The 22,667-nt window shown below is 18.0% G+C and overlaps 6 protein-coding genes across 6 annotated transcripts; 4 read left to right on the forward strand and 2 right to left on the reverse strand.

The window, feature by feature from the left end:
* Positions 1-796: 796 nt before the first annotated feature.
* Positions 797-9,370, forward strand: PRELSG_1111600 (conserved Plasmodium protein, unknown function; the record flags this gene model as incomplete). The annotated part of the gene is made up of 1 exon (XM_028677376.1): positions 797-9,370. One exon carries the CDS (start codon positions 797-799, stop codon positions 9,368-9,370), a length of 8,574 nt encoding a protein of 2,857 aa, XP_028533772.1.
* A 700-nt stretch (positions 9,371-10,070) lies between these two features.
* PRELSG_1111700 (GTP-binding protein, putative) lies at positions 10,071-12,643 on the forward strand (the record flags this gene model as incomplete). Its single annotated transcript, XM_028677377.1, has 15 exons — positions 10,071-10,085; positions 10,160-10,216; positions 10,287-10,327; positions 10,468-10,527; positions 10,647-10,774; positions 10,855-10,946; positions 11,063-11,148; positions 11,219-11,264; positions 11,385-11,447; positions 11,549-11,629; positions 11,713-11,825; positions 11,992-12,146; positions 12,309-12,349; positions 12,437-12,512; positions 12,594-12,643. 15 exons carry the CDS (start codon positions 10,071-10,073, stop codon positions 12,641-12,643), a joined length of 1,104 nt encoding a protein of 367 aa, XP_028533773.1.
* A 531-nt stretch (positions 12,644-13,174) lies between these two features.
* On the reverse strand, positions 13,175-13,630 carry RPS15 (40S ribosomal protein S15, putative; the record flags this gene model as incomplete). The annotated part of the gene is made up of 1 exon (XM_028677379.1): positions 13,175-13,630. The coding sequence occupies one exon, from the start codon at positions 13,628-13,630 to the stop codon at positions 13,175-13,177; it is 456 nt and encodes a 151-aa protein (XP_028533774.1).
* A 2,050-nt stretch (positions 13,631-15,680) lies between these two features.
* PRELSG_1111850 (5'-AMP-activated protein kinase subunit beta-1, putative) lies at positions 15,681-17,000 on the forward strand (the record flags this gene model as incomplete). The annotated part of the gene is made up of 7 exons (XM_028677380.1): positions 15,681-15,748; positions 15,829-15,974; positions 16,122-16,252; positions 16,333-16,421; positions 16,503-16,601; positions 16,737-16,808; positions 16,892-17,000. The coding sequence occupies 7 exons, from the start codon at positions 15,681-15,683 to the stop codon at positions 16,998-17,000; spliced, it is 714 nt and encodes a 237-aa protein (XP_028533775.1).
* Positions 17,001-18,191: 1,191 nt separating this feature from the next.
* Positions 18,192-18,659, forward strand: PRELSG_1111900 (HVA22-like protein, putative; the record flags this gene model as incomplete). Its single annotated transcript, XM_028677381.1, has 1 exon — positions 18,192-18,659. The coding sequence occupies one exon, from the start codon at positions 18,192-18,194 to the stop codon at positions 18,657-18,659; it is 468 nt and encodes a 155-aa protein (XP_028533776.1).
* Positions 18,660-19,585: 926 nt separating this feature from the next.
* Positions 19,586-22,129, reverse strand: PRELSG_1112000 (zinc finger protein, putative; the record flags this gene model as incomplete). Its single annotated transcript, XM_028677382.1, has 1 exon — positions 19,586-22,129. The coding sequence occupies one exon, from the start codon at positions 22,127-22,129 to the stop codon at positions 19,586-19,588; it is 2,544 nt and encodes an 847-aa protein (XP_028533777.1).
* Positions 22,130-22,667: the final 538 nt, after the last annotated feature.

Here is a 22,667-nt window from a genome sequence, read left to right on the forward strand (position 1 = left end):
TTTTACTCTAGTACAATTTTTTAAAAATTAATATATACAACTTAATACATTATACTTGAAATAAATGGTTCTCTCCATTTTACAAAAAACCTTTATATCTAAATCATGGATACAAATTTTTTTAATTTTTTTTTTTCTTTTTTTTTATTAAAAATATAAATCAAAAATAACATGTTTCTATATGAAAAAAAAAAAAAAAAAAAAATTTTATACATTTATATAATTGTATTTTTTATTGTTTCATTATTTAATATATATATATATATTTTTTTATTAAATATACTATTAAATTGTTGTTCTCTTTTTAACGTCAATTTATATTTTTATTTTATATATGCATAACTTACCATTCATCTGTTATATAAATTCATTATTATACTTTTTTTTTTTTTTTATTCGTATTATATTTTATCATGTAATGAGCTTATTTCATGTTTTATGTTTTTATTTTACTGTTTTTTTTATTTATTCATATTATATTTTATTTACTAAATCTCTTTAGAATTTTTTATTAATTATTTCATATTTTATTTTTTTCTCAAAAAATATTATATATATATTTTAATTGTTAAAATTTAGAACAAAAAAAAAAAAAAAATAAAATAAGATAAAATAAAATAATAAATAAATAAAATTTAAAATTAAAAATATATAGTAATTATTAATATTAATCAATAAAAAAATAATTATTATAGTCAACAATAAAGATTACTTAAAGAAATTAATTAAAAAATTATGAGAACTGTTTTATTTAATAGATATAGATAGCTTTATTTTTTTTTTTAATTTTTACAAAATGTTAAGTAAACAGTTAAAAGACTTAAAAGTGCAAAAGAATGTAAACATATTTGAAGATAAAAATATAGATAAATTAACGAGAAGTAGATATAGCTTATTTAAGAATTATTACAAAAATTTTATTTTAACATCATTACATATAGAATCTATAAGGAAGTGTTTAAATAACTTGGAAAATCTAAATAAATCTTTTAATGAGTTCGATAATCTATTTTTGCTTGAAGAAGGAGATGTTTTGAATTGTTTTTATGATGAAAAAGAAAAAGGAGAAAAAGAACTTTATTTAAAGCATCGTGAATTTTTAACTGAGGAAGAAGAAAAAATTATATTTAAAAAAATAAAATTATTTTTAAAACTATGCTCTGTATACGCTAATAAGAAAGAAATAAAAATATTGATTGAATTTTTGATATATAAATATGAAATTAACATAAAATGTAGCCAAGATATTATTTTGTTTATATTACCTAATATTTATTTACAAGAATTGAAGAATATTTTGGAAATTATATACATAGAAAAACAATCTCCATTTTTTTTTATCAATAACTACAAACATGATGATTTAAAAAAATTGGACAAATATATTTTCATTCAAAATATAAAAAAGAATATTAGTATATATAAAATATTATTTGAATATGCAATAGATTTAATTAATTGTACTACCGTTATTCAGAATATAAAAACTCGTATTCCTTTTATAGATTTTTTTATTTCAATTACAAATGAAATCGTTAATAGTTACATTGATATGCCACTTCATATGATTGAATTTTATTGCAACATCTTTTTAGTATTAATAAAAATAGGAAAGTGTTCTTTTAATAAATTAAATCATTCATATGTTTTAAAAAATGTGAATACAATGGATGCTTTCAAAGAAATTGAAGACATTCATATCCTACAAATACTTAATTGCTCTCAACTGTTTAAAAATTTTTTGGAAATATTTGAAATTTCTATACTTAAATGCAAAAAGGATATTAATTTAGATTTTTTAAAAAGTAGGATCTTTATATTTGAAAAAGATTTCTTGTTATTACACGAACATATAATAGAACATTCTTGTTGCTCTGAATTTTTAAAATGCTTAATTATTTTATTAAACATAATATATAAATATGCATCTAAAATATCTTTTAAAAAGTATGTTAATGAAGAAGAAAAAAAAATATATGACGAAGAAGATAATAATGATGAAAAAAGTATTAAAACAAAAAAAAAAGAAAAGAATGTTTTTAGTATTATAAATTTTGTAAAAGAGAACAAACAAAGTTTTTTCAGTAATAATATAAACTTTATAATAAAAGAAAAAAAATTAATAATAAAACTTCTTCATTTATTTCATGAAGTAAATGCTTATGAAATTACTGATAATTTAATTAAACATATATTGATTAAAAGTTATTCGACGGAGTTAAATTTTTTCGATATTGAGTGTATATTTACTAATTTACTAAATATGAATAATTATATATTTAATATTATTATTATGATTAACTTAATATCATTTTATATATTTTTAATTAAAAAAGCAGAAGAGGAAGATGAAGAAGAAGAAGAAAAAGAAAAAAATAAAGCAAAAATTCAAGTTATACAATTTTTATTAAAGAAAAATAATGATAATAAATACAAAGAAGATTTTTACCAAATAATTAAATATTTTATCAATGAAAATAATACGTCATTTAAAGAGAAAATGATTTTATTTGAAATATATAGTAAAATAGACGAAAAGTTATTAGAATTGATTAATATATATAATAATAAGTTAAATAATATAAAAATATTTAATTCAATAAATTTTAACAATGATGATTTTAATGATGATGAGATTATTGAAGAAGCTCTTAAAAATATTAAATTCATTTATGAATATAAAAAAAAATTAGAAATTACAAATGATGATAATAAGAAAGAGATTTTTGATGGAACTTTCAATTTGGATATGATAAAAAAAGGAACAAATTATTTAAAATCGAAAAAGTATATAGAGTGCTTATATTCGAAAGTTATTCTTTTATTAAAAAAAAACAAAATTCAGTTTACTGATTATTTAAAAACATACGAAAAAGAATTATTATATTTTTTTCCTTCAAAAAAATACTTATATCAAATAATGCTTAATTCATTTAAAGAGTTGAAATTTAATAAATTTTGTGAAATGGACAAAGAAAGAAATAAAATATTTTTAAAATTCTATATACAGTTATTTATGATTAAATTGAAAAAAATGGAAATGAAAAATAATAAAAAATTAAAGGATGATAAATTTTTTAAAAAATTTATTAATTTTAATTTCTCCTTTTTTTTCATTATATATGATTGTGTAACTAACAAGCATATTTATCCTGACCATTTCTATTTTTCACGAAATATTGAAGCAGAAAATTTTAAGTTAGTAACAAATTTTTTTTTTTATCTATCAAAATTAAAAAATATAGAATACAATAATTTTGAAGAATTTTTGGAAAATGAAATAAAATATCGTCGATTTAAAAATATAAAAATTATAATAAAATATAGTACTCCTTTTAAAGAACTTATCTTATATAGAATAATGCATTATTTTTCCAAATTAGACATCAGCTATTTAATGAATATAAAAGGAATGAACAGCTTAAGAAATAAAGATGATTATACAAAATGTCCAAATTCTTTAAATAACATTGAAGACAAAAAGACAGAGCATGTTGAAAAAAAGGAATTAAGAGTTTTCCTACTAAAATTTTTTAATAATTTATTAAAAAATTTAGAAGATATCAACTATATTAAATCAGATTTAAAAAATGATATATATATGAGTACATCAGAAGAATTTCAAAGCAGTGTATTACTATTCTTTAAGTTTGATGTTTCACTAGCTTCCTTTTTGTATTATAAATATCTTAATACATTCTATATGAATGATATATATATAAAATTTGTACTAGATACAGTATATTACTTCTTTTATTTATATAAAATTGATAATTTTAAAAAGTATATAAAAGATAATAATATGTTTATTGGTATTGTTATAGAATTGTATAAAAAAGTATTAAAAAATTCTAATAAACTAGATATAAAGTATCTTTATAAGTTTTTTGTTATATCGATAATGCTTCTTACTATACCAGATGTAGATAGCTCTAATCGTATTACGTATATGTGGAAAATGTTAAAAAAAATGAGTTTTAATAAAACATTTCTTATAGATTATTACGTAATAAATAAATTGTTCGAAGAGAATAATATTAATTGCTTAAATAATTTAAATTTTTTTAACAGTAACAATGAAGATAATCACAACAATATAATTGATGAGGATAGAGATGATTGTAGTAATAATTTAGTTCATGATTACAATAATCATGATATCAATATAAATGTTGAGAATGAAGATAATAACAATAAACATAAAATAGAAAGCTATGAAGGAAATAATCAATTAAATAAGGAAAAGAATATTAACAAAGAAGAAGATGAAGCATCAATATTTCCATTAAGTGATGACTATTCTTTTGATTATAGATGCTTTCTACCTTTTTCAAAATATTTATCACTACGTAAAAATGTATATAAGGAGGCATTAAAGTATTATTTATTTACATTTGCATATCTTAATAAGCATTTCTTTGACATATTTTTGTCTCATCTCCATACAAATTTGTTTTACGTTTGTATTACTGAAGAGTTCTTAAATAAAGATTTGATATTAATATTTTTAAAAAGAGTTATGCAAAAAAATTCATATCCCTATAAAATTACTCAATTATATAAATTAATATTAACAAAGAATTGTGAATCTCTAATTAAAATAGAACATATATCTCTTTTTATATATTTAATTGATTTTTATGTTAATGTTTTGGATCATAAATTTCTAAAAAAAAAAAAAAATTCCAAGAAGGATGATAGCAATATTATAGAAAATAACAGTATCATTAATAGTTCAGCAAATAAAAAAGAGAATTATATAAATAAAAAGCTACTTAAAGAAATTAATGCACAAAATATAAACTCAGAAGAATTAAAAAATAAATTATCTAATAAAAAAATTAAAAAAATTAAATATTCAAATATTCTAAATGAAGGAGATGAAGATACAGAAACAAATTATTTTAAAAATTTGAATGGATTTTTTAAATATCATGAAAACCTCTTTAAAAATTATCATTTTGATAAAGAAAAAGAACTTAAAATTATTTGTGAATCTGTCATAAGTTTCATAATAAATAATAAAAATCAATTATTAACAGTTCAGTTGTTGTCCATCAAAAACTTTTCTACTAGTTCTTTATTTAAAAATGATTTACGTTCGTCTTTAGAAAAATTGGAAGTAAGTAATTTAATGATATTTAAGAGATTATTTTTAAATAGAAAAAGCCAAGATTACAATTTGTTATTATTAATGTGCAGAAATGTAAAAAGTGCTAAAGAAAAAAATAAAATATTGTTATTTATAGAAAAAGAAATTATCAAAAATAAGCATATAAATTATTTTAAAATTATGAAATATCTTAGTGTATTATCGGAAGGAGAAGCAGAAAATGATTTCTCTTACGTTGAATTTGTAAATAGCCATATTAGAATTTTTAAAAAATTATCTAATTATCTAGAACCAAACGACAGCATTTTTTTAAAATTAATAAAATATGTAACAAATATATGTACTCTCTTATATAATATTCCAGATTTAATTACATATAATTTTTCATTAATTAAAAATAACTTCTTAACATATATTGTCTCCTTTTTTTGTAAAAATATATATTATTTTTACGAAAATATAACTTCTCATCTAAAACCTTTTTCATATATTTTTGATAAAATTATACAAAAAAAGATAGCGTTATTTATTAATTTTCAGAAAAAACAGGAACTAGATAAAATTTCGGAACAAAAACATGATGAAAATAAAAAAAGAATAAATAAGGAATTATTTAATAACAATAATGATTATCATGATTTAAATTGTTCAAAAAAAAGAAAAGTGTTGAATACATATTCTTCTATTCACAAAGATCCTTTAATAGATAATGAAAAAAAAAATGAAGATAGTCCCATCACTGATGAGAGTTATGCTTTGTATGATTGTGAACAAGAAAATGATAGTAAATATAGTATTAAAAAGGATAATAAAAGAATGATTGAAAATTTCGTAGAAAACGAGGAAGAAACTACTAAATATTATCATTTGCATATATTCGGATTTATGTGCAAACTTATTAACAAGATGTTTAAAAAAGAAATTGATTTAAAGAATTTTACTGTTTTAACTAATAATTTAATTTTTCTCTTCAATAAAAATTATAGCTCTTATGTTATATCAATTTGCCTTATAAATTTAATTATAAAAATTAAATTAGAGAAATTACATTCTTGTAAAAATTATATTGTAGAAATTTTTAATGTATATTATTTCAATGATATCGATTACTGTATTAATAATCATTTACTTTTATTATTATCATTGTATTTGTGCCCATTTGATTATAAAAAGAACAATTTACTTGAAATTGACAGTAGTAAAGATAAATATAAAGAGAAAGAAAATTACGATGAATCCAATAGAATTGTATATCCTGATTATATTGAAATGAAGTTAAAATATATTAAACCACATTTAAAGAAAGTGAAAAATATTCATAATTTATGTTTAAAAATCATTACATTAATTTCAATGATTAACATCCTAAATAAAAGACATATTCAATCAATTTCTTATTTTTTATATTTCTCTATTTTTCAGAATTTTATTCTTTGTTTCTGTTTTACACAAAACAAAATAATTAACAGAAAACTTAATATATTATTCAAGAAATTCTCCTTTCATAATACAGATACTTTTATACTATATTATATTTTAAATAATTTTAAAATAAATAGAAATATATTAGAAAATAAAAATATAGAAGAAGAAAAAGAAATATTAGCTCCCATGGAAGGAAATACTAAAGTAATAAATAATAAACGTAAAAATATACTTTATTTTGAAAATTTATTCTTATATAAATTTTTATTTTATTTGAACAAATTAAAAGATTATATGATATTCAATGAAAGTAGTAAGAAATATTTGAAATTTAAAGGGAATTTAAAAAGTGTAAATAAGGATGATTGTGCTCAAAATAATAAACATTTTCTTTATGATATTTTTAATAATTTTATAGAACAAGATGATAATATAAATAATATTATCAGACAGAATGTTTTCAATTTTTATGAGTTCATAGTTGATAAATTAGTACACTTAAATTATACTCATAACAAAAATTTATTTAAACAAATAATAATGTTTATTAATCAAAAATTAAATTATGAAATAGATGCAAAAAATATATTTGATGTTATAATTCATTTCTTATATAACAAAAAGAAAGAAAAAATTTCACCATTAAATGAAATATATATAAATAATATATTCAATAAATCACTATTCAAAATAAAATTGGATAATTCTATGAAAATTTTAATAGTATCTAAAATAAATGAAATATTAAAAAGGTTATTTGAGCAATATTATGTAGTTTATAATAATGAAAAAAAAAGAAAAAATTATGAAGATGATAATAAAAAGGATGAGGAAAGTGGTGTTAACAATAGTATAGAGCATAATAAGATGAAAAAAAAAGCTGGAGTTTTTGATTTAGAAATTGATATTATAAATAATGAATACAATAGATGCGGTGAAATATTTAAAGAAAATGATGAAGGAAATGAGAAGAATAGTAGCAATAATATTTATGATAATATTGATTTATTATATTTATCTGATGTAAGTTCAGTTGATTCTAATTATAGTTTTGATAAGGAAGACCATACTAATGATGGTGAGGATAACAAGATAAATGAAATAGAATATGATTCAAAAGAAATAAATTATATTAAATGTATGAATAAATCAAAAGATTTTAAACAAATTTTTCTCTTAGATAATTATTATATAAACACAATTTTAAAATGTCTATCTTCCTTATTAATTCATTTCCCTCAATTCACTATGAAAAAAATGATTGAATTACTCAAAGTTTTATTTTTTACTAACAACAAATTTATTTTAATAAATGAAAAAAATGTGTTTAATAATAATTTTTATAATTTAAGCAAAGAAAAAAAAATTAAATATATCAGTAAAATTATAGCAAGCCCTTTAAAAAAGTTAAATATGTATCATCTATTTTTTATATTTTCTAATAATAATATTAAAATTTGCTTTAAATATTTGATTAAATATTACAGAAAAAATTATAATTATTTTAAAAATTCTAGTAGAATGTATGATTATAATGGATCAGTTATTCTTAATAATTCATTATTTATTTATCAAAATCTTATAATTTTTCAAAATTTATTTGATAGCAACATAATTAATGGGATAGGTTTAAAATTATTATTTTCACTAATAAAGAATTACATAAAAAATTGTTGCAAATATATTACGTTTCTTTATGAAAAACACAAGATGAATATGATGTATTTAAGCAATAAAGATTTTTATTGTTATAACAATAATTACAATTCTTTAAAAAATTCAGAAAAATCACAAAATCAATTATTAGTTGATATGAGAATTGAAGAACAAAATATAGTAACATCATTAGTGTATACTTCATCTAAATTAAAATTTTCATCATTAGAAAATTTATTTGAGAAACTAGTTTCAAATTTTGAGAATAAGCATTTTGAATCGAATTCTTCAAATATATTTGATCAATATAAAACAGTGTATGAAAAAAGATTATATTTTCTATATTTTTATAAATTATATCAAAATTTTGGTTCTGTTTTAAGTGAAAATAATAAATATTTATTTGATTTGTTAAACAATATAAAATTTAGTTTAATTTTGTGTCAAAAAAATTATGAATACTTTTTCGAAAATTCAAAAAATGGACTATTTAAACAAAATGGAAAGCATAAAGAAACAGTAGAAAGCCAAATTAGTAATAGTTATGAAAATAAACAAGAAAATGATGAAGAAAATAAAGATGAAAATGAAAAAAATATATATGTTAAAAAAAATAATTCAAAAAGTAAATGGTATTGGTTTGAACTTGGATATTGCACATTACTTTGTTTACATGAAATTTTAAAAAATGAAAAAAAAAATCAAAAAAACTTTAGTCCTATATTTTATCAAACATGCTTGGATCATGTTATAAATTGCTTTGATTTTTTTGTTCATTTACCAAGAATTCATATAAATGATGATTTCAAAAATTCTACTAATGAAGAAGTTATAAGAAACAGTGAATTTTTCGATATGAAACAGATATCTATTATTCTGTTAGATATATTAAAATTAATTTTATTGGAATTCTATTCCTTATATTTAAATGACCCTGAAAAAATACAGATAATGACAATGAGAATATCACTCAAAAATAATAACAACAATAATATGATTATATGCATAATTTTAACTTTGAAATATATATATGAAACTATTGGTTATAAAGAATTACTGTTTTCTGTAAAAGATTTATACCAAATTTTTTCTGAATTAAATGATCATCCAGATGATGAAATCGAATTTGTAACTAAGCAGTGGCTTAACTCAATAAGCAAACATACAGAAACATAAAATATTTTCGTTTAAAAATAAATGTTTATTTAATTTCTAAAATGTCATATGATTTATTTAAAAAATATGATTTAAAAAAAATATATATATATTTTACATATTTTAATAAAAAATACCAATGTCTTATTAAGAAATGTTACAAATTTTAATTAAAGGTACCACTAAAAAGAATATCCTTTTAAAAAACTTTTTTTATAATATGTTTTATATATATTTGTTTTTATACTAAGTAATATTAAACTACTACACAAATAAATTATCATTATAATATATAAAATTTGAAATTTTTATATTTTTTTTTTTTTTTAATTTCACATTTAAAAAAAAAAAAATTAATTTTATGTTTTCTTAAAATTAAATAATATTTGTTTTTTTATTTTTAAAATAAAATTTCAACTTTCTAAAATAAAAATATAATTTTGTATTAAAAAATAAAATTAAAATCGTGAACTTTTTTCTTTAATTATTTTTTTCTAAGAACATGTTTTGAATTTATAAAAAAAATTGCTCATTTAAAAAAAATTTTAAATGTTTAGAAATGAAAAAAAAATTTAATAATTTACAACATCGTTTTAAAAAAAGTACATAAAAGCAAGTTTTTTTTTTAATTTGTTATTCAATATATTTTAAAAAATAGTAAATTTTTTTTTTTTTTTTAAGAAATACTAATTTTTTTTTAAGAAATTTGTTCTATATTAAAATGGGAGTCTTAGAAGTAAAGAGAAATACTTTTTTAATTGCAATTATTTGTGATATTTTTATATATTTTTAATTTTTTTTTTTTTTAAGAAAATCAAAGAAATAGAGGCTGAAATGGCCCGAACCCAAAAAAACAAAGCAACGGAGGTATGTAAAAAATGTATATTTTATTTTGTTTTTTTGTCTGAATTATAAATATAGTTTTCTTTTTTTATAGTATCATTTGGGTCAGCTAAAAGCCAAATTAGCCAAGTATAGGTATTGTCCATTTTATTATAAGATTTGCTTTTGTATTTATCTTTATATTTTTCACTACCTCTTCAATTTTTTTTTATTTATATATTTATGCATACAAATTATGATAATTATTTTTTTTTATATTTCCGTTAATTTATCAGATCACAATTACTCGAAGCCCCCAAAACTGGTAAAAAAGGAGAGGGATTCGATGTACAAAGGTTTATAAAAAAAAATAAAAAAGAAAATAATTTAGAATTACATGAAATATTAAATGAAAAACAAAAAGCAAAACATTAAAAATTAAAAACTCATTATATAAAATTTTGTTAATACATAGACAAGGTGATGCAAGAATATGCTTAATCGGATTTCCATCTGTTGGTAAATCAACACTTTTATCGAAAATAACTAGCACAACATCTGAAGTAGCAGATTACGAATTTACTACGTTAACTTGTAAACCTGGTAATTTATGTAAAATATTATATTAATTTTATTATATACTTAAAATTATAATTTCCTCTTTTTTTTTCTTATTTATATAGGAATAGTAAATTATAAAGATTCTAAAATTCAACTACTTGATTTACCAGGGATTATTCAAGGCGCTTCAGAGGGTCGTGGTAGAGGAAGACAAGTAAAAAATTAAAAAAAGAAAAAAAGTTATTTTTCTAAAAAATAAAAAATAATAAAAGGAATATAAACTATTCTTAAATTAATTCACAATATACAAATTTTTTCCCCTCCCCCCAGGTAATAGCTGTAGCAAAGTCATGTGATATGATTCTGATGATATTAGACGCAACCAGAGACAACAGCCAAAAATTAAAATTAGAAAAGTAAAATTTTCTTATATATTCTTTCAAATAATTTTTATCTTATAAATCATAATAATATTTATTCTTTTAGTGAGCTAAAATCAGTGGGAATAAGAATAAATCAAGAACCTCACAGAGTGAATAACATTAAAATGATTATTAATAATATTATTTTATTAAAATTCCTGTTTTTATATCAATATAAAATAAAAAAATTATAAAATTAAATATTATTTTTTTATTTTTATAATTTTTAGATTACATTAACTCGAAAAAAAGTTGGTGGTGTTGTTATAAATAGTACTGTTCCATTAACTAAAGTAATAATTTAAATTATTAATTTTTTTTTATAGATTCATCTTTTGATTATTTTTGTTTTTATATTTTTTTTATTTTTTTTTTTTTTTTATTCTATTCTTAGATGGATAACAAGCTTATAATGACAATACTTCATCAATATAAAATACACAATTGTAACTTACTGTTTAATGAAGATGCCAGTGTAATTAATCTTAATTATTAAAACATATATAATGTAAAATACATGTTCATAAATTTTTTGTTTCTTTTTTTTTTATTTTTTAGGTAGATGATCTTATCGATGTTATAGAAGGAAACAGAAAATTTATAAAATGCATTTATGTTTATAATAAAATAGACATGTTACCTCTAGAGGAAATTAATACTATAGCATCCTAGTTAGTGAAATTTCATTTTTTTATTTTTTTTTTATTTTATTTTATTTTTTTTCTTTAATTTATTTTATATTACATGTAAAAATAAAAAAAATAGATAGTTTCTATCTATATTTTATTATTATACATTTATATTTAAAAAAACTTATATTTTTTAATTTCATTATAGTGATAATTCAATTGTTATAAGTAGTAGCAAATCATGGAATTTAGACGTATTAAAAGAATATATATTTCAAAAATTAGAAATTATTAGAGTATATACAAAACTTCGTAAAGAAAAACCTGATTTTAGCAACCCTATTACATTAACTAGACAAAGAGGTAATAAACAAAATAAATGAAAAAAATTCATTATTTGAGCATATATTTTTACTCTTTTTTTCTTTGATTACACTTAATTTATTTTTAAATTGGAAACTTTTAAAAGTTTTTTCTTTTCATATTATTTAATATAAAATAATATTTTTTTTTTTTTTCATTCAGGAAGTCAAACTGTAGAAGCCGTTCTTAACCAAATTCATAAAGTAATAACATATATATTTATTTTTTATTTGAGACATATGAATTTTAATAATAAATTAATAAATAAAAATAAAATTTTTTTTTTTTAGGATATGATTAAAGATTTTAAATTTGCATTAGTATGGGGTAGAAGTACTAAGCATAATCCCCAGAGAGTTGATTTACGTAAGTTTAAAATAAAATACATAAATTTTTGAATACAGAAAAAAATATGCTAATTTTACATTTACTTTTTATTTATATCAGATCACAAACTAGCTGATGAAGATGTTATTCAAGTAGCAAAAAATAGCTAAGTACAAAAAGGAAAATTATGTTTAATGAAGATTTCATATTACTTTGTTATTTTTATTATAATTATTTTAATCATCGGAACTACATCATTACAATAAAAAATGATATTAATAATGTTGTTTACTAATATATTTATTCTTTTTTTTATTGTTACAATTTTTCTTACCCTTTTTCCCCCTCCTTTTTTTGCCATTATGTAAAAACAGTAAAAGTTCAATGATTTCAACATTCCTTTTTTATATCCATTTTTTTTTAAATTCATTTTTTTTTTTTATTTTATTTATTTACTATTTTTTTTTATTTGTATATCCAACTTTTTTTTTTTTTTTAATTTCTTATATTATTTTGAATGCTTTTCACTTTTTTAATTTTAGTAAAAAGCAAAAAGCAAAAAAAAAAATAATATATTTCATATTCTTAATTTATACAGGAGTTTGATTAAAGTTTCAAATACACATTAAAAATAAAAAATGAATGAATAATATTTTAAAATTTATTGCTATTTTTTTTTTTTTTCTATTTTTTTTTTTTATCTAAGCAATAAGTGCGCTAGCAGTATTTGATTGGTACTTCCAGTTTGATGGTAATAATTTTTTTCTTTTATAATATCTTGATATTCTATGTATCTTTGATTCGGTTAAAATTAATCTGAATTTGCAATCTTTATCTTTCTTATTTTTTTCAAGATGCTTTCTCATAGAAACGGCCTTTTTTATTAAAAAATACAAATCTTCTGGAATAGTAGTAGCAACTCCATGTGCTCTTAATATTCTTAATATTTTATTACCAGTTACTGATTTTACTTGTGGTATTCCATAATTGTCTCTTAATGTTGCACCTATTTGAGATGGAGTTTGTCCCTTCTTAGCTAACTTAATTATTGTATCTTCAATTTCTGATGGTTTTTGTTTTAACCAACTTGGATGTTTTCTCCTGTATGGGACAGTTGAACTTGATATACCTTTTCCTTTACCGTACATACGACCCATTTTTTTTTCTGAACATACATAAAAAAATTTATATATAAAGATAAATGATATTCATATATATAAATATGTAAATATAAGTACTTGCAATAATTTATTCAATTTTTTGTAGAAAACTTCGATTATATTTACTTAAAGTATTAAAAATTATCTTTCTATTTAAAAATTAAATTTACTTTTTTTTTATTTTAATATTCAAATAAAATAAATGTTTTAATTATTCAGTATATTTTTATATAAATATTTAGTCGTATAAATTTTTTATTAATTTCTATATATTTTTTATAAATATATATATTATTTTTTGTTTACCTTAATTTTAAAAAAATATCTGAAATGAATGGAAAGATCTCTTTTAAAATTTTAAGAAAATTATAAAAAAAATAGTTCTTTTTATGTTAATAATATTTTATTATAATATAAAAAAAAAAAATTCTTATTTTTTAATTATTTTATCTCTTATTCTGTTATATGAATTTTAAGTTTTTTTTTTTTTGAACATCATCTTCATGTTAAAAAAGTGAAAATTTTTTTTTTTTTGATGCAAAATTATTGCTTATCTCTTTATTATTAATCAAAAGAATATAAATATTAAAATATATAAATATTAATAGGCATATATGCATATATATATTTTTTTGTATGTATATAAATATATATATGTATATAATTCAATAAAGCAAGGTGACTTAAGGGTACATCTTTTAAAAAAAATAATACCCGTGTTTTTGCATTTCCTACCTTTATTATATATTTCGAATGATAGTATGCTATAAAAATTTTATCTTTTTTATCTTTACATTTTGTATCATAAAAATTTTAAATTAAATTATAATTTTTTTTTTTTATTATTATCCTTTTTTAAATTCATCTATTAAATTCTAACATTTTCTTCTTTGAACTAAAAATTAACAAAAAAGTAACGGTTTTTATAAATATAAAAAAAATACTTTTTTAAAATAGAAATATAATATGCATTTGCACCAAAGAAAATGTATAAATTTTTTTTTTCATTTTTTACCTTTACCAATTCTTTTTTTTTTATAGTGTAATTTTTGAAATTTCATTTTGTAATAAAAAAAAAATATTTAATTAAAAATTTATAATTAATTTTTGTTATAAATTTTAGTAATGTTCTGTATAGATTTTTTTATTTTTTTTTTTGTTTACATATAATTGAAGTATTTTAGATCATATATCACTTTACGGTAATAATAATTTTATTGTTATAAAATATTTAATTTTTCTGAAAGAAAATTAAATAAAAACCAAATTAATATTAATTAGTATATTTATGAAATATAATAAAATTTTATGATTTTATGTACTAAATAGAAACAAAAATGTGTAAATGTATAATTGAAGGAACATATTAAATATGTTGTTTCAAAAAAAATTCTGTGTAAAAAAAACATATATATATGTTTATTAATAGTAAATTATATATTAAAATTTTAAAAGAATAAAAATTGAATATTTTTTTTAGTTTATGAAAAGCAGTATATAGATTCACTAAAAATAAATTTTAATATAGTAACTAATTTGATAATTATATATATATGAAGTTTTAATATTCTTAAATTTAAACAATGTGGAATGTTAAATAGAATATAAAAAATATGATCTTAAGTAAACAAAAAAAAACTTAGACATAATTTTATATTTTCAAAAAGTGAAAATTTTTTTTTCCTTTTTTTTTTTTTTGTTTTAAATACATAATTAAAAATTTTAATTGGATAAAGAGCATTTATACAATAAAAATTAGGAGTATACATAAAAAATAGAAAGATAAAATCATTTAAATAGAATAAAGGTAAAGGTCTCTAATTAATAGATAAATTCTTATTTCTCTTATAAAAATATTAAAAATAGCTACTTTTATATTATATTATTATTTTATTTATTTATTTTTTTTGTATCTTTATATATTTATCAAAATTTTAAGTATAAATTGAAAAAAATTAAATTAATTTAATAAAATATATTAGAAGAATGTTATACAAATTTTAAAATAATTTAAGTTTGCATTTTAAAATAAAGTTATTACCTGATTATGTTAAGCATACAAAATTCTAAAAAGGATCTAGAAAATGAAAAAGAATTAATACCATGTTTATTTTCGTTAGGATATAAAATAAAATAAAACAAAGCAAATGGATATATTTGTTTTATGTATATGTATTTATATCTTTTTTATACAGTTGGTGTGAAGGCGGGAGAGATGTATATTTAATTGGATCTTTTATAAATTGGGATATGAATAAAAAATTAAAAATGGATAAATGTAATGGAGAGTTTCTATTAACTTTATTATTAGAAAAAGAGATATATACTTATAAATTTTTAGGTAAAGAATTAATATCAATTCTATTTTAAAAATTTTTTATGTTAATTTTTTTTTTTACCGTTGTCTTATTTTTAGTTCTTTTAGAAATATATAATTTCAAAATATATATTTACACATAAAATTTTTGAAATTTTTTTTTTGTATTAGTTGATGGTCAATTAAAATGTAGTTCATCAGTAGCAACAATAAGAAGCCCTGAAGGTGTTATAAATAACGTTATTGATATGAAAAATTATATCCCTTTTAACTTTGAGTTAAAAAAAGAGCATGCAATTCAAGTAATTATATAAAGTTAATTAATTATTTATGTAGATAATAATAAAAAAAAGAAAAAAAAAATTTTTTTTTTTCTCTAAAGTGTTATGAAAAATTATGGAAATATTCCAAATTAAATAACTTTGATATCGTTTCTAGAATTACACCCATTCCATTATATTTAGAAAATAGGTATATAACTATTGTTGTATATTATTAAATAAATATGTTTACATGTGTAAATAAAATATTTATTTGTTTTATTGTTTACAGTCGTGATATAATAAAGCTAAATTTAAGCAATCCCAGCTATCTTAGTGAATCATTATGCAATCACATGTATTTTGATACGGATACATATAAAAATTATAGGTTTTTTTCTTAATATCAAAAAGAATTATAATAAATTATACTTAAAAATTAACATTCTATATATTCAACTCAAAATTCTAACATTATATTGCTGTTAAAATATATATAAATTTATATATTTTGTATTTTATATAGTTCAAGAATCATAGAAGTTTGTCTTGTTATGAAATCAGAGTATAGAAATAGAAAAGGAGAGAAAAGAAAAATGTATAAATGAAAAAAATATATAAAAAAAAAAAATTCTAAGAATTTATTCTTTATTTTTTAATTTTTTGTTTTCATATTTTTAGATTAACAAAATATAACATTTTAGCATATTTACCTACTTCAGAAAATGAGGATTTTTCTCAATCACATGCATACAATCCATTAAAACAATTGATATCATTTAAACAATAGAATATTTAATTTTCTATTTTATTATTTTATTTTATTTTTATGTTTATTTATTAAAATTTTGATATATATAGTAATCACAATTATTTTTAAAAAATGAAGTATTAATGATAATACTGTTTTCTTTTTTATAAATGTAAAAAATTAATTTGTTCAATCTTAATGCTATAATTTATTATTTTTATTTTTTTGTTTATATATACCTATTTTCTTTTGCATAAAGATAAAAATAGAAAAAAAAGAAAAAGTTTAGATATATTTTTTCTTTTTTTAAAATAAAAAATAAAAGAGAAAATTATTTCATTAATTTCATGTTATAAATTGAAATTTTTTTATAACTTTATCTATTCCCGAAAAAAAAATAAATAATAATTTTCCTAATTTGAAAAAGAAACAAATTTTCAGCATAATGATATTGTAATAAAAATATAATGTAACAATTCTAGATCTAAAACTATTATTTAAAAAAAAAAAAAGGAATGTAAGCAATTAAAAATCTTAATATAGTGTAAAAAGAAAAATAATTCTTGTTTGTTTACAATTTTAAAAACATTAGGAAGAAAAACAAAAATATAAAATTATAAATTTTTTTTTAAGTAGAAAATAAAGCTCACTTAAATAAAATACTTAGTAAATAAGTTTCAGAGTTTTATATATATGATTCACTTAAGATTTTTACAAAAGTATACAGAAAAAAAAAAAAAAAAAAATTACATTCATATACAAATATGTAAGAATAATTATGTGTGAAATAAAAATCTATAAATATTATTTGTACATACATATGTACGGAAAAATTTAAAACTACTATTAGATATTTTTAAAATAAACTTTATAAATTCTAAAAATTTTAAAAAAAAAAAAAAAAGAAAAAAAAATTTACATGAAAACGCATATATAAGTACATATATATATGTATATATATATGCGTAAATTCATATATATATTTATAATTTATATTAATTTTTTAATAATAATTGTTTTTTAATTAATCTAAATTTAATATGTGCATATTTCTCTAATAAAAAAATGCTTAAAAGAATAATTTTTTTTCCATTATTTTTTTTTTAAATAAAACTGTTTTGTATTTTTTTTTTTTTCAGTTTTAAAAATATATTAAGATACACTTCACTAAATAATAAGTACATTTATTTTTGAAAAATAGAGAATTTTTTTTTAATTATTTAAATCAAAATGGGGCTTTATATTATTCCTAAAAAGATTATCCATTTAATAAATATAATAATATGCATTATATGCCCAGCAGTAAAAACTCATAATTTACTTTTAAATAAAAAAGAGAAAATAAATGAGGAGAATGTTCAATATATTCACTTTTTAACGTATTGGATATTATATTCATTTTATTCATATATTGAAAGTGTATTTTTGATACATTTTATGAATTATATTCCTTTTTATTATGAAATTAAATTGGTACTTTTTTTCTGGTTATATAGTGACACCTTTCAAGGAGCAGGATATTTATATTTTAAATTTATAGAAAAGAACTATATAATTTTGGATAAAAAAATTAGTGATTTAATTCAAAATAAATTAAATAAAAATATAACAAATTTTTTTAATTTTGACAAATCCAATAATAATATTCACAACAAAATAAAAAATACAGTTTCCAAAAAAGATTTATATTCAGAATAATATATTATATATATGTGTTAATTTACAAAGATAAATTTTTAAGAGATAAAAGAGACAAGAATAAAATTTAATTAGAACTAATAGATTTATATCAAAAAGAATAAAAACACATATGATAAAACTAAAAAGGTATTAATAAACCCATTTAAATTAAAATATATATTTTGCAATAATATAAAAAAAGAAAAAATATATAAACTATTCAGAATGTTTTATTTCTTTATTATTTTTTTTTTTCTTTATTTTAAATTTTTATATATCTTTTACTTGATATATATATATTTTTTTTCTTTTTTTTTTTTTTTATTATTTAAAAATAAAGTAGTAGTTGCTTGAAAAAAAGGGAAAATAAATTATTATTATTATTATGCACATTTTATCATATATAAAATTTTATATCACAAAAAATATTTATTTTATATATATTTTCATTATATAATCGTATTTGTTTTTAATTTTTAATTCATTCATAATATAAATAGTATCAATTTATTTTTAATTTTTTTTTTAAATCATTAACTAAAAGATTTGTGCAAATATAAAATATTTAATTTTTCTTTTAAACAATTTTACGAAGCAGAAAGAGAAGCATCTTTCTATATTGTTAAAAAAAAAAAAATTATATTTTAGTTTTATAATTTAGAATAAAAAATGAAACAGACAAATAAAATTTAAAATTATTTCTTTAATCATTAAATTAAAAAAATAAAAAAATATTCATATAGGACATATTTTAATTTATAAATTTGAAAAAAAAAAACTAACATATAAAGACAACTCTTTAAAGTAAAATATATATGTTTTTTTTTTTTTTTTTTTAATTTTTCTTTTGCTATAATATCACCTATATTTATACTCCTTTTTTAATACGTATGTATACTTACATACATATATAATTTACTAATTTTCCCATATTAAAAGAAATATTAATTTAAATAAACTTCATCATTAAACGTGGAAGGAGGATAAGCACAATAATAATAACCATAATTTCTATTATTTAAATTATAAATCATAGGATCATTAGGCAACGGATTGATAGGATATTGCTTGTTAATATATAATTCCATATCATTAGATAATGGCTTCATTATGTTTTTTTCATAATTTATATTTTGTGCATTTACATTTGCATTTACAATATAACTATATACTGAAGAAGGGTTTACGTGAACTTTTGGTTCTTGCGTATTTTCAATATTTATATTTCTATTATTTCTTTGATGATCAGTAAATTCCTGATTATTCATGTATGTTTCTTTCTTATAATGTTTTTTTTTATTATTTAATGTTACTAATTTTGACATTTTTTTTTTGTTTTGTTTATTTTCCCTTTTATTATATATATTCATTTGTTTTTTATTCTCTTCATTTTTTATAGGATCATTTTCATTTAAAAAATTCGAATTTTTTTTTTTATTTTCATCATTTTTATTTTCATTAATATTTGTATTTACTCCATTTTCTATATCCGAGGTGTTATTTACATTTCTATTTATAATTTTTCTTATACATGCACATTTATTTCCTTTGATATTTTCTTTTTTTTCTTTTAGTTCCTTACTATTATATTCATAGTTATTACCCCTTATATTTTCTTCATAATTTATTTCATTTTCATATATTTGTTCTCTATTATTTTGCTCACTATATACGTCTCCTTCTCCATTTACATACTCTTCACTTATTTCATCATCTTCATTTATATCCTCTTCACTTATTTCATCCTTTATTTTTTCGTTATTTATTTCTTTACGGTTCATCTCTTCATCACTTTCTTCTTCTTCATTTATTTCTTCATCATTTTCATCATATTCATTTAAATTTTCGTCATCTTCAATTTCCTCGTTTGTTTCTTCGTCATTAATGTCCTCATCGTTTACCTCTACACTGTTCATCTGCTCAGAATTTACCTCTTCGTCAATAATTTCTTCATATTCTTTTTTTTTATTCTTCATTTCTTCTATATCTTCATCTACTTTTATTTCATGGTTAGATTTATTTATTACACTTTTGTCTATGCTCCTATTGTAATTTATATTTTCACAGCCAATATTATTATTTATTTTATCAACCATTGCAAATTGGCTATAGTTGCATGGGTTTTGATAATAATATAAATAATTGGAGTAATAATTAGGTGGTATATATGGCATATTGTTCTGATGATCATACATAACAAATTCATTTGGCTTTATAAATTGAGAATACTGATTAGATATGTTAGCATCATTTTTACATATTTTACCATTTAGCTGATTATAATTAAAATATGGATTAAATGTGTTAAATTTAATTGGCATTTTATTATATAATAGAGGATTAGGAAAATTATTTGCATAATTATAATTATAATCTATATAGTTTACTTGATTTTCTACACTATTTGTATATTCGCTATTATTTATGTAATTCATATTATTTGGAATCTCAGAGTTTTTTCTATTTTTTCCTTCACTACGGTCTTTGTCTTTATTATTTTTTTTTTTATTTCTACCTTTATTTCCTTTTGTTTTGATATCATTTATATGATGTTCTGAGAAGTTACTAATGTTTTCTTCCGTTTTTCCATAGCACTGATTTAAATCAACTTTTTCATATGTATTACTTATGTTTGCTTCATTAATTTTGTTTTTTTCTTCATCCATATAATTTAAGCTTGAAGATATTGTTGTATTGCTATCAATAGATCTTTCCCTCTGATCATTGTTTTTATGAGATATCTTGTTATTTACAATTGCATCCCTACTGGTGTTGTTCTCATTTTTATTATAATTAAAATTTTTTAATTTTAATTGCTTATCCTTATTTTTATTTCTAATTTTTTCTTTTCTTTTCTTTTCTCCTTTATAATTTACTCCATTATTTTTGTTTATAAAATTATTATGGATATCTTTCATTATATTTGTATTATTGCAATTATATTCATTCATTAAATTCATTGCATTAAAATTATTTATCATCGTATCAAGCTTTTTATTAAAGTTGTCAGTATTATTATTATTATAAGTACTGCTATTATTTAGGTGTATTCCATTGTTATTTACTTTTTTTGTATTATTACCTATGCAAACTAAATTATTTTGCATATCTATTGGGGTATTCTTTTCTAATAAAATATCTGGAATTCTTGGAATTCTTAATTCATCAATTGAATGAGCAAAACGACATGTAGATCCATTTAAACATGCGTTATTTGCTACAAATTTGCACATAGAAGACTTATATGCAAATAAATTTTGTGCTGATTTTAATTCATCCTGGTTATGAGCATAATTACATTTTTTATTAAAGCACTTTTCTCCTTTTAACAATTTGTAACACAGTTTAGTCCTTTTTAAATCTGGAATAGATCTTAAATCTTCAATTGAATGAGCATAATCACAATTATTTCCTTCTTTACATCTATTTTCCATATGTAAGGGACATAATTTAGTTTTCCAAAAATGTTGACGAAGAGTTACTGACATTTTCATTTTTTTTAAGTACAAACAGAACTATATTTAATTATAAAAAGTATAAAATATATATAGATGACAAAAAAAAAAAATTATGAATTAATTATTATAACCTTATTAGGTTAATGAAAAAAATAACTATTTAAATGATTATTAATTACTATTTTTGTCAATTTTCCATAAAAAAATTATAAAAAGAAAAATATAAATTTAACAAATTAATCAAATAAAAGAAAAAAAAAATTGGACAAATTATATAAACAAAAAAGAAAAGAAAAACTCGAAGAGTTTAATAAACAAATAAAAAAGAAAAAATTGGGAAAATTAATGAAACAAAACAAAAAAAAAAAATTTACTTCAATTACATAAACAAATAAATAAAAAAAAATTATGAAGAAACAATATGAAATTGGCAAATTCTTTTCATTATAAGTAATAAAAAGTTTTATTTGCTACATGTTTTGACAAATTATGTATTTTATAATATTCTATCAAAACAATTAGATTGTTTCTAATTGTCTTTATATAAAATTTAATATAAATAATTATT

Source organism: Plasmodium relictum, assembly GCF_900005765.1.
Source record: "Plasmodium relictum strain SGS1 genome assembly, chromosome: 11".
Taxonomy (NCBI): domain Eukaryota; phylum Apicomplexa; class Aconoidasida; order Haemosporida; family Plasmodiidae; genus Plasmodium; species Plasmodium relictum.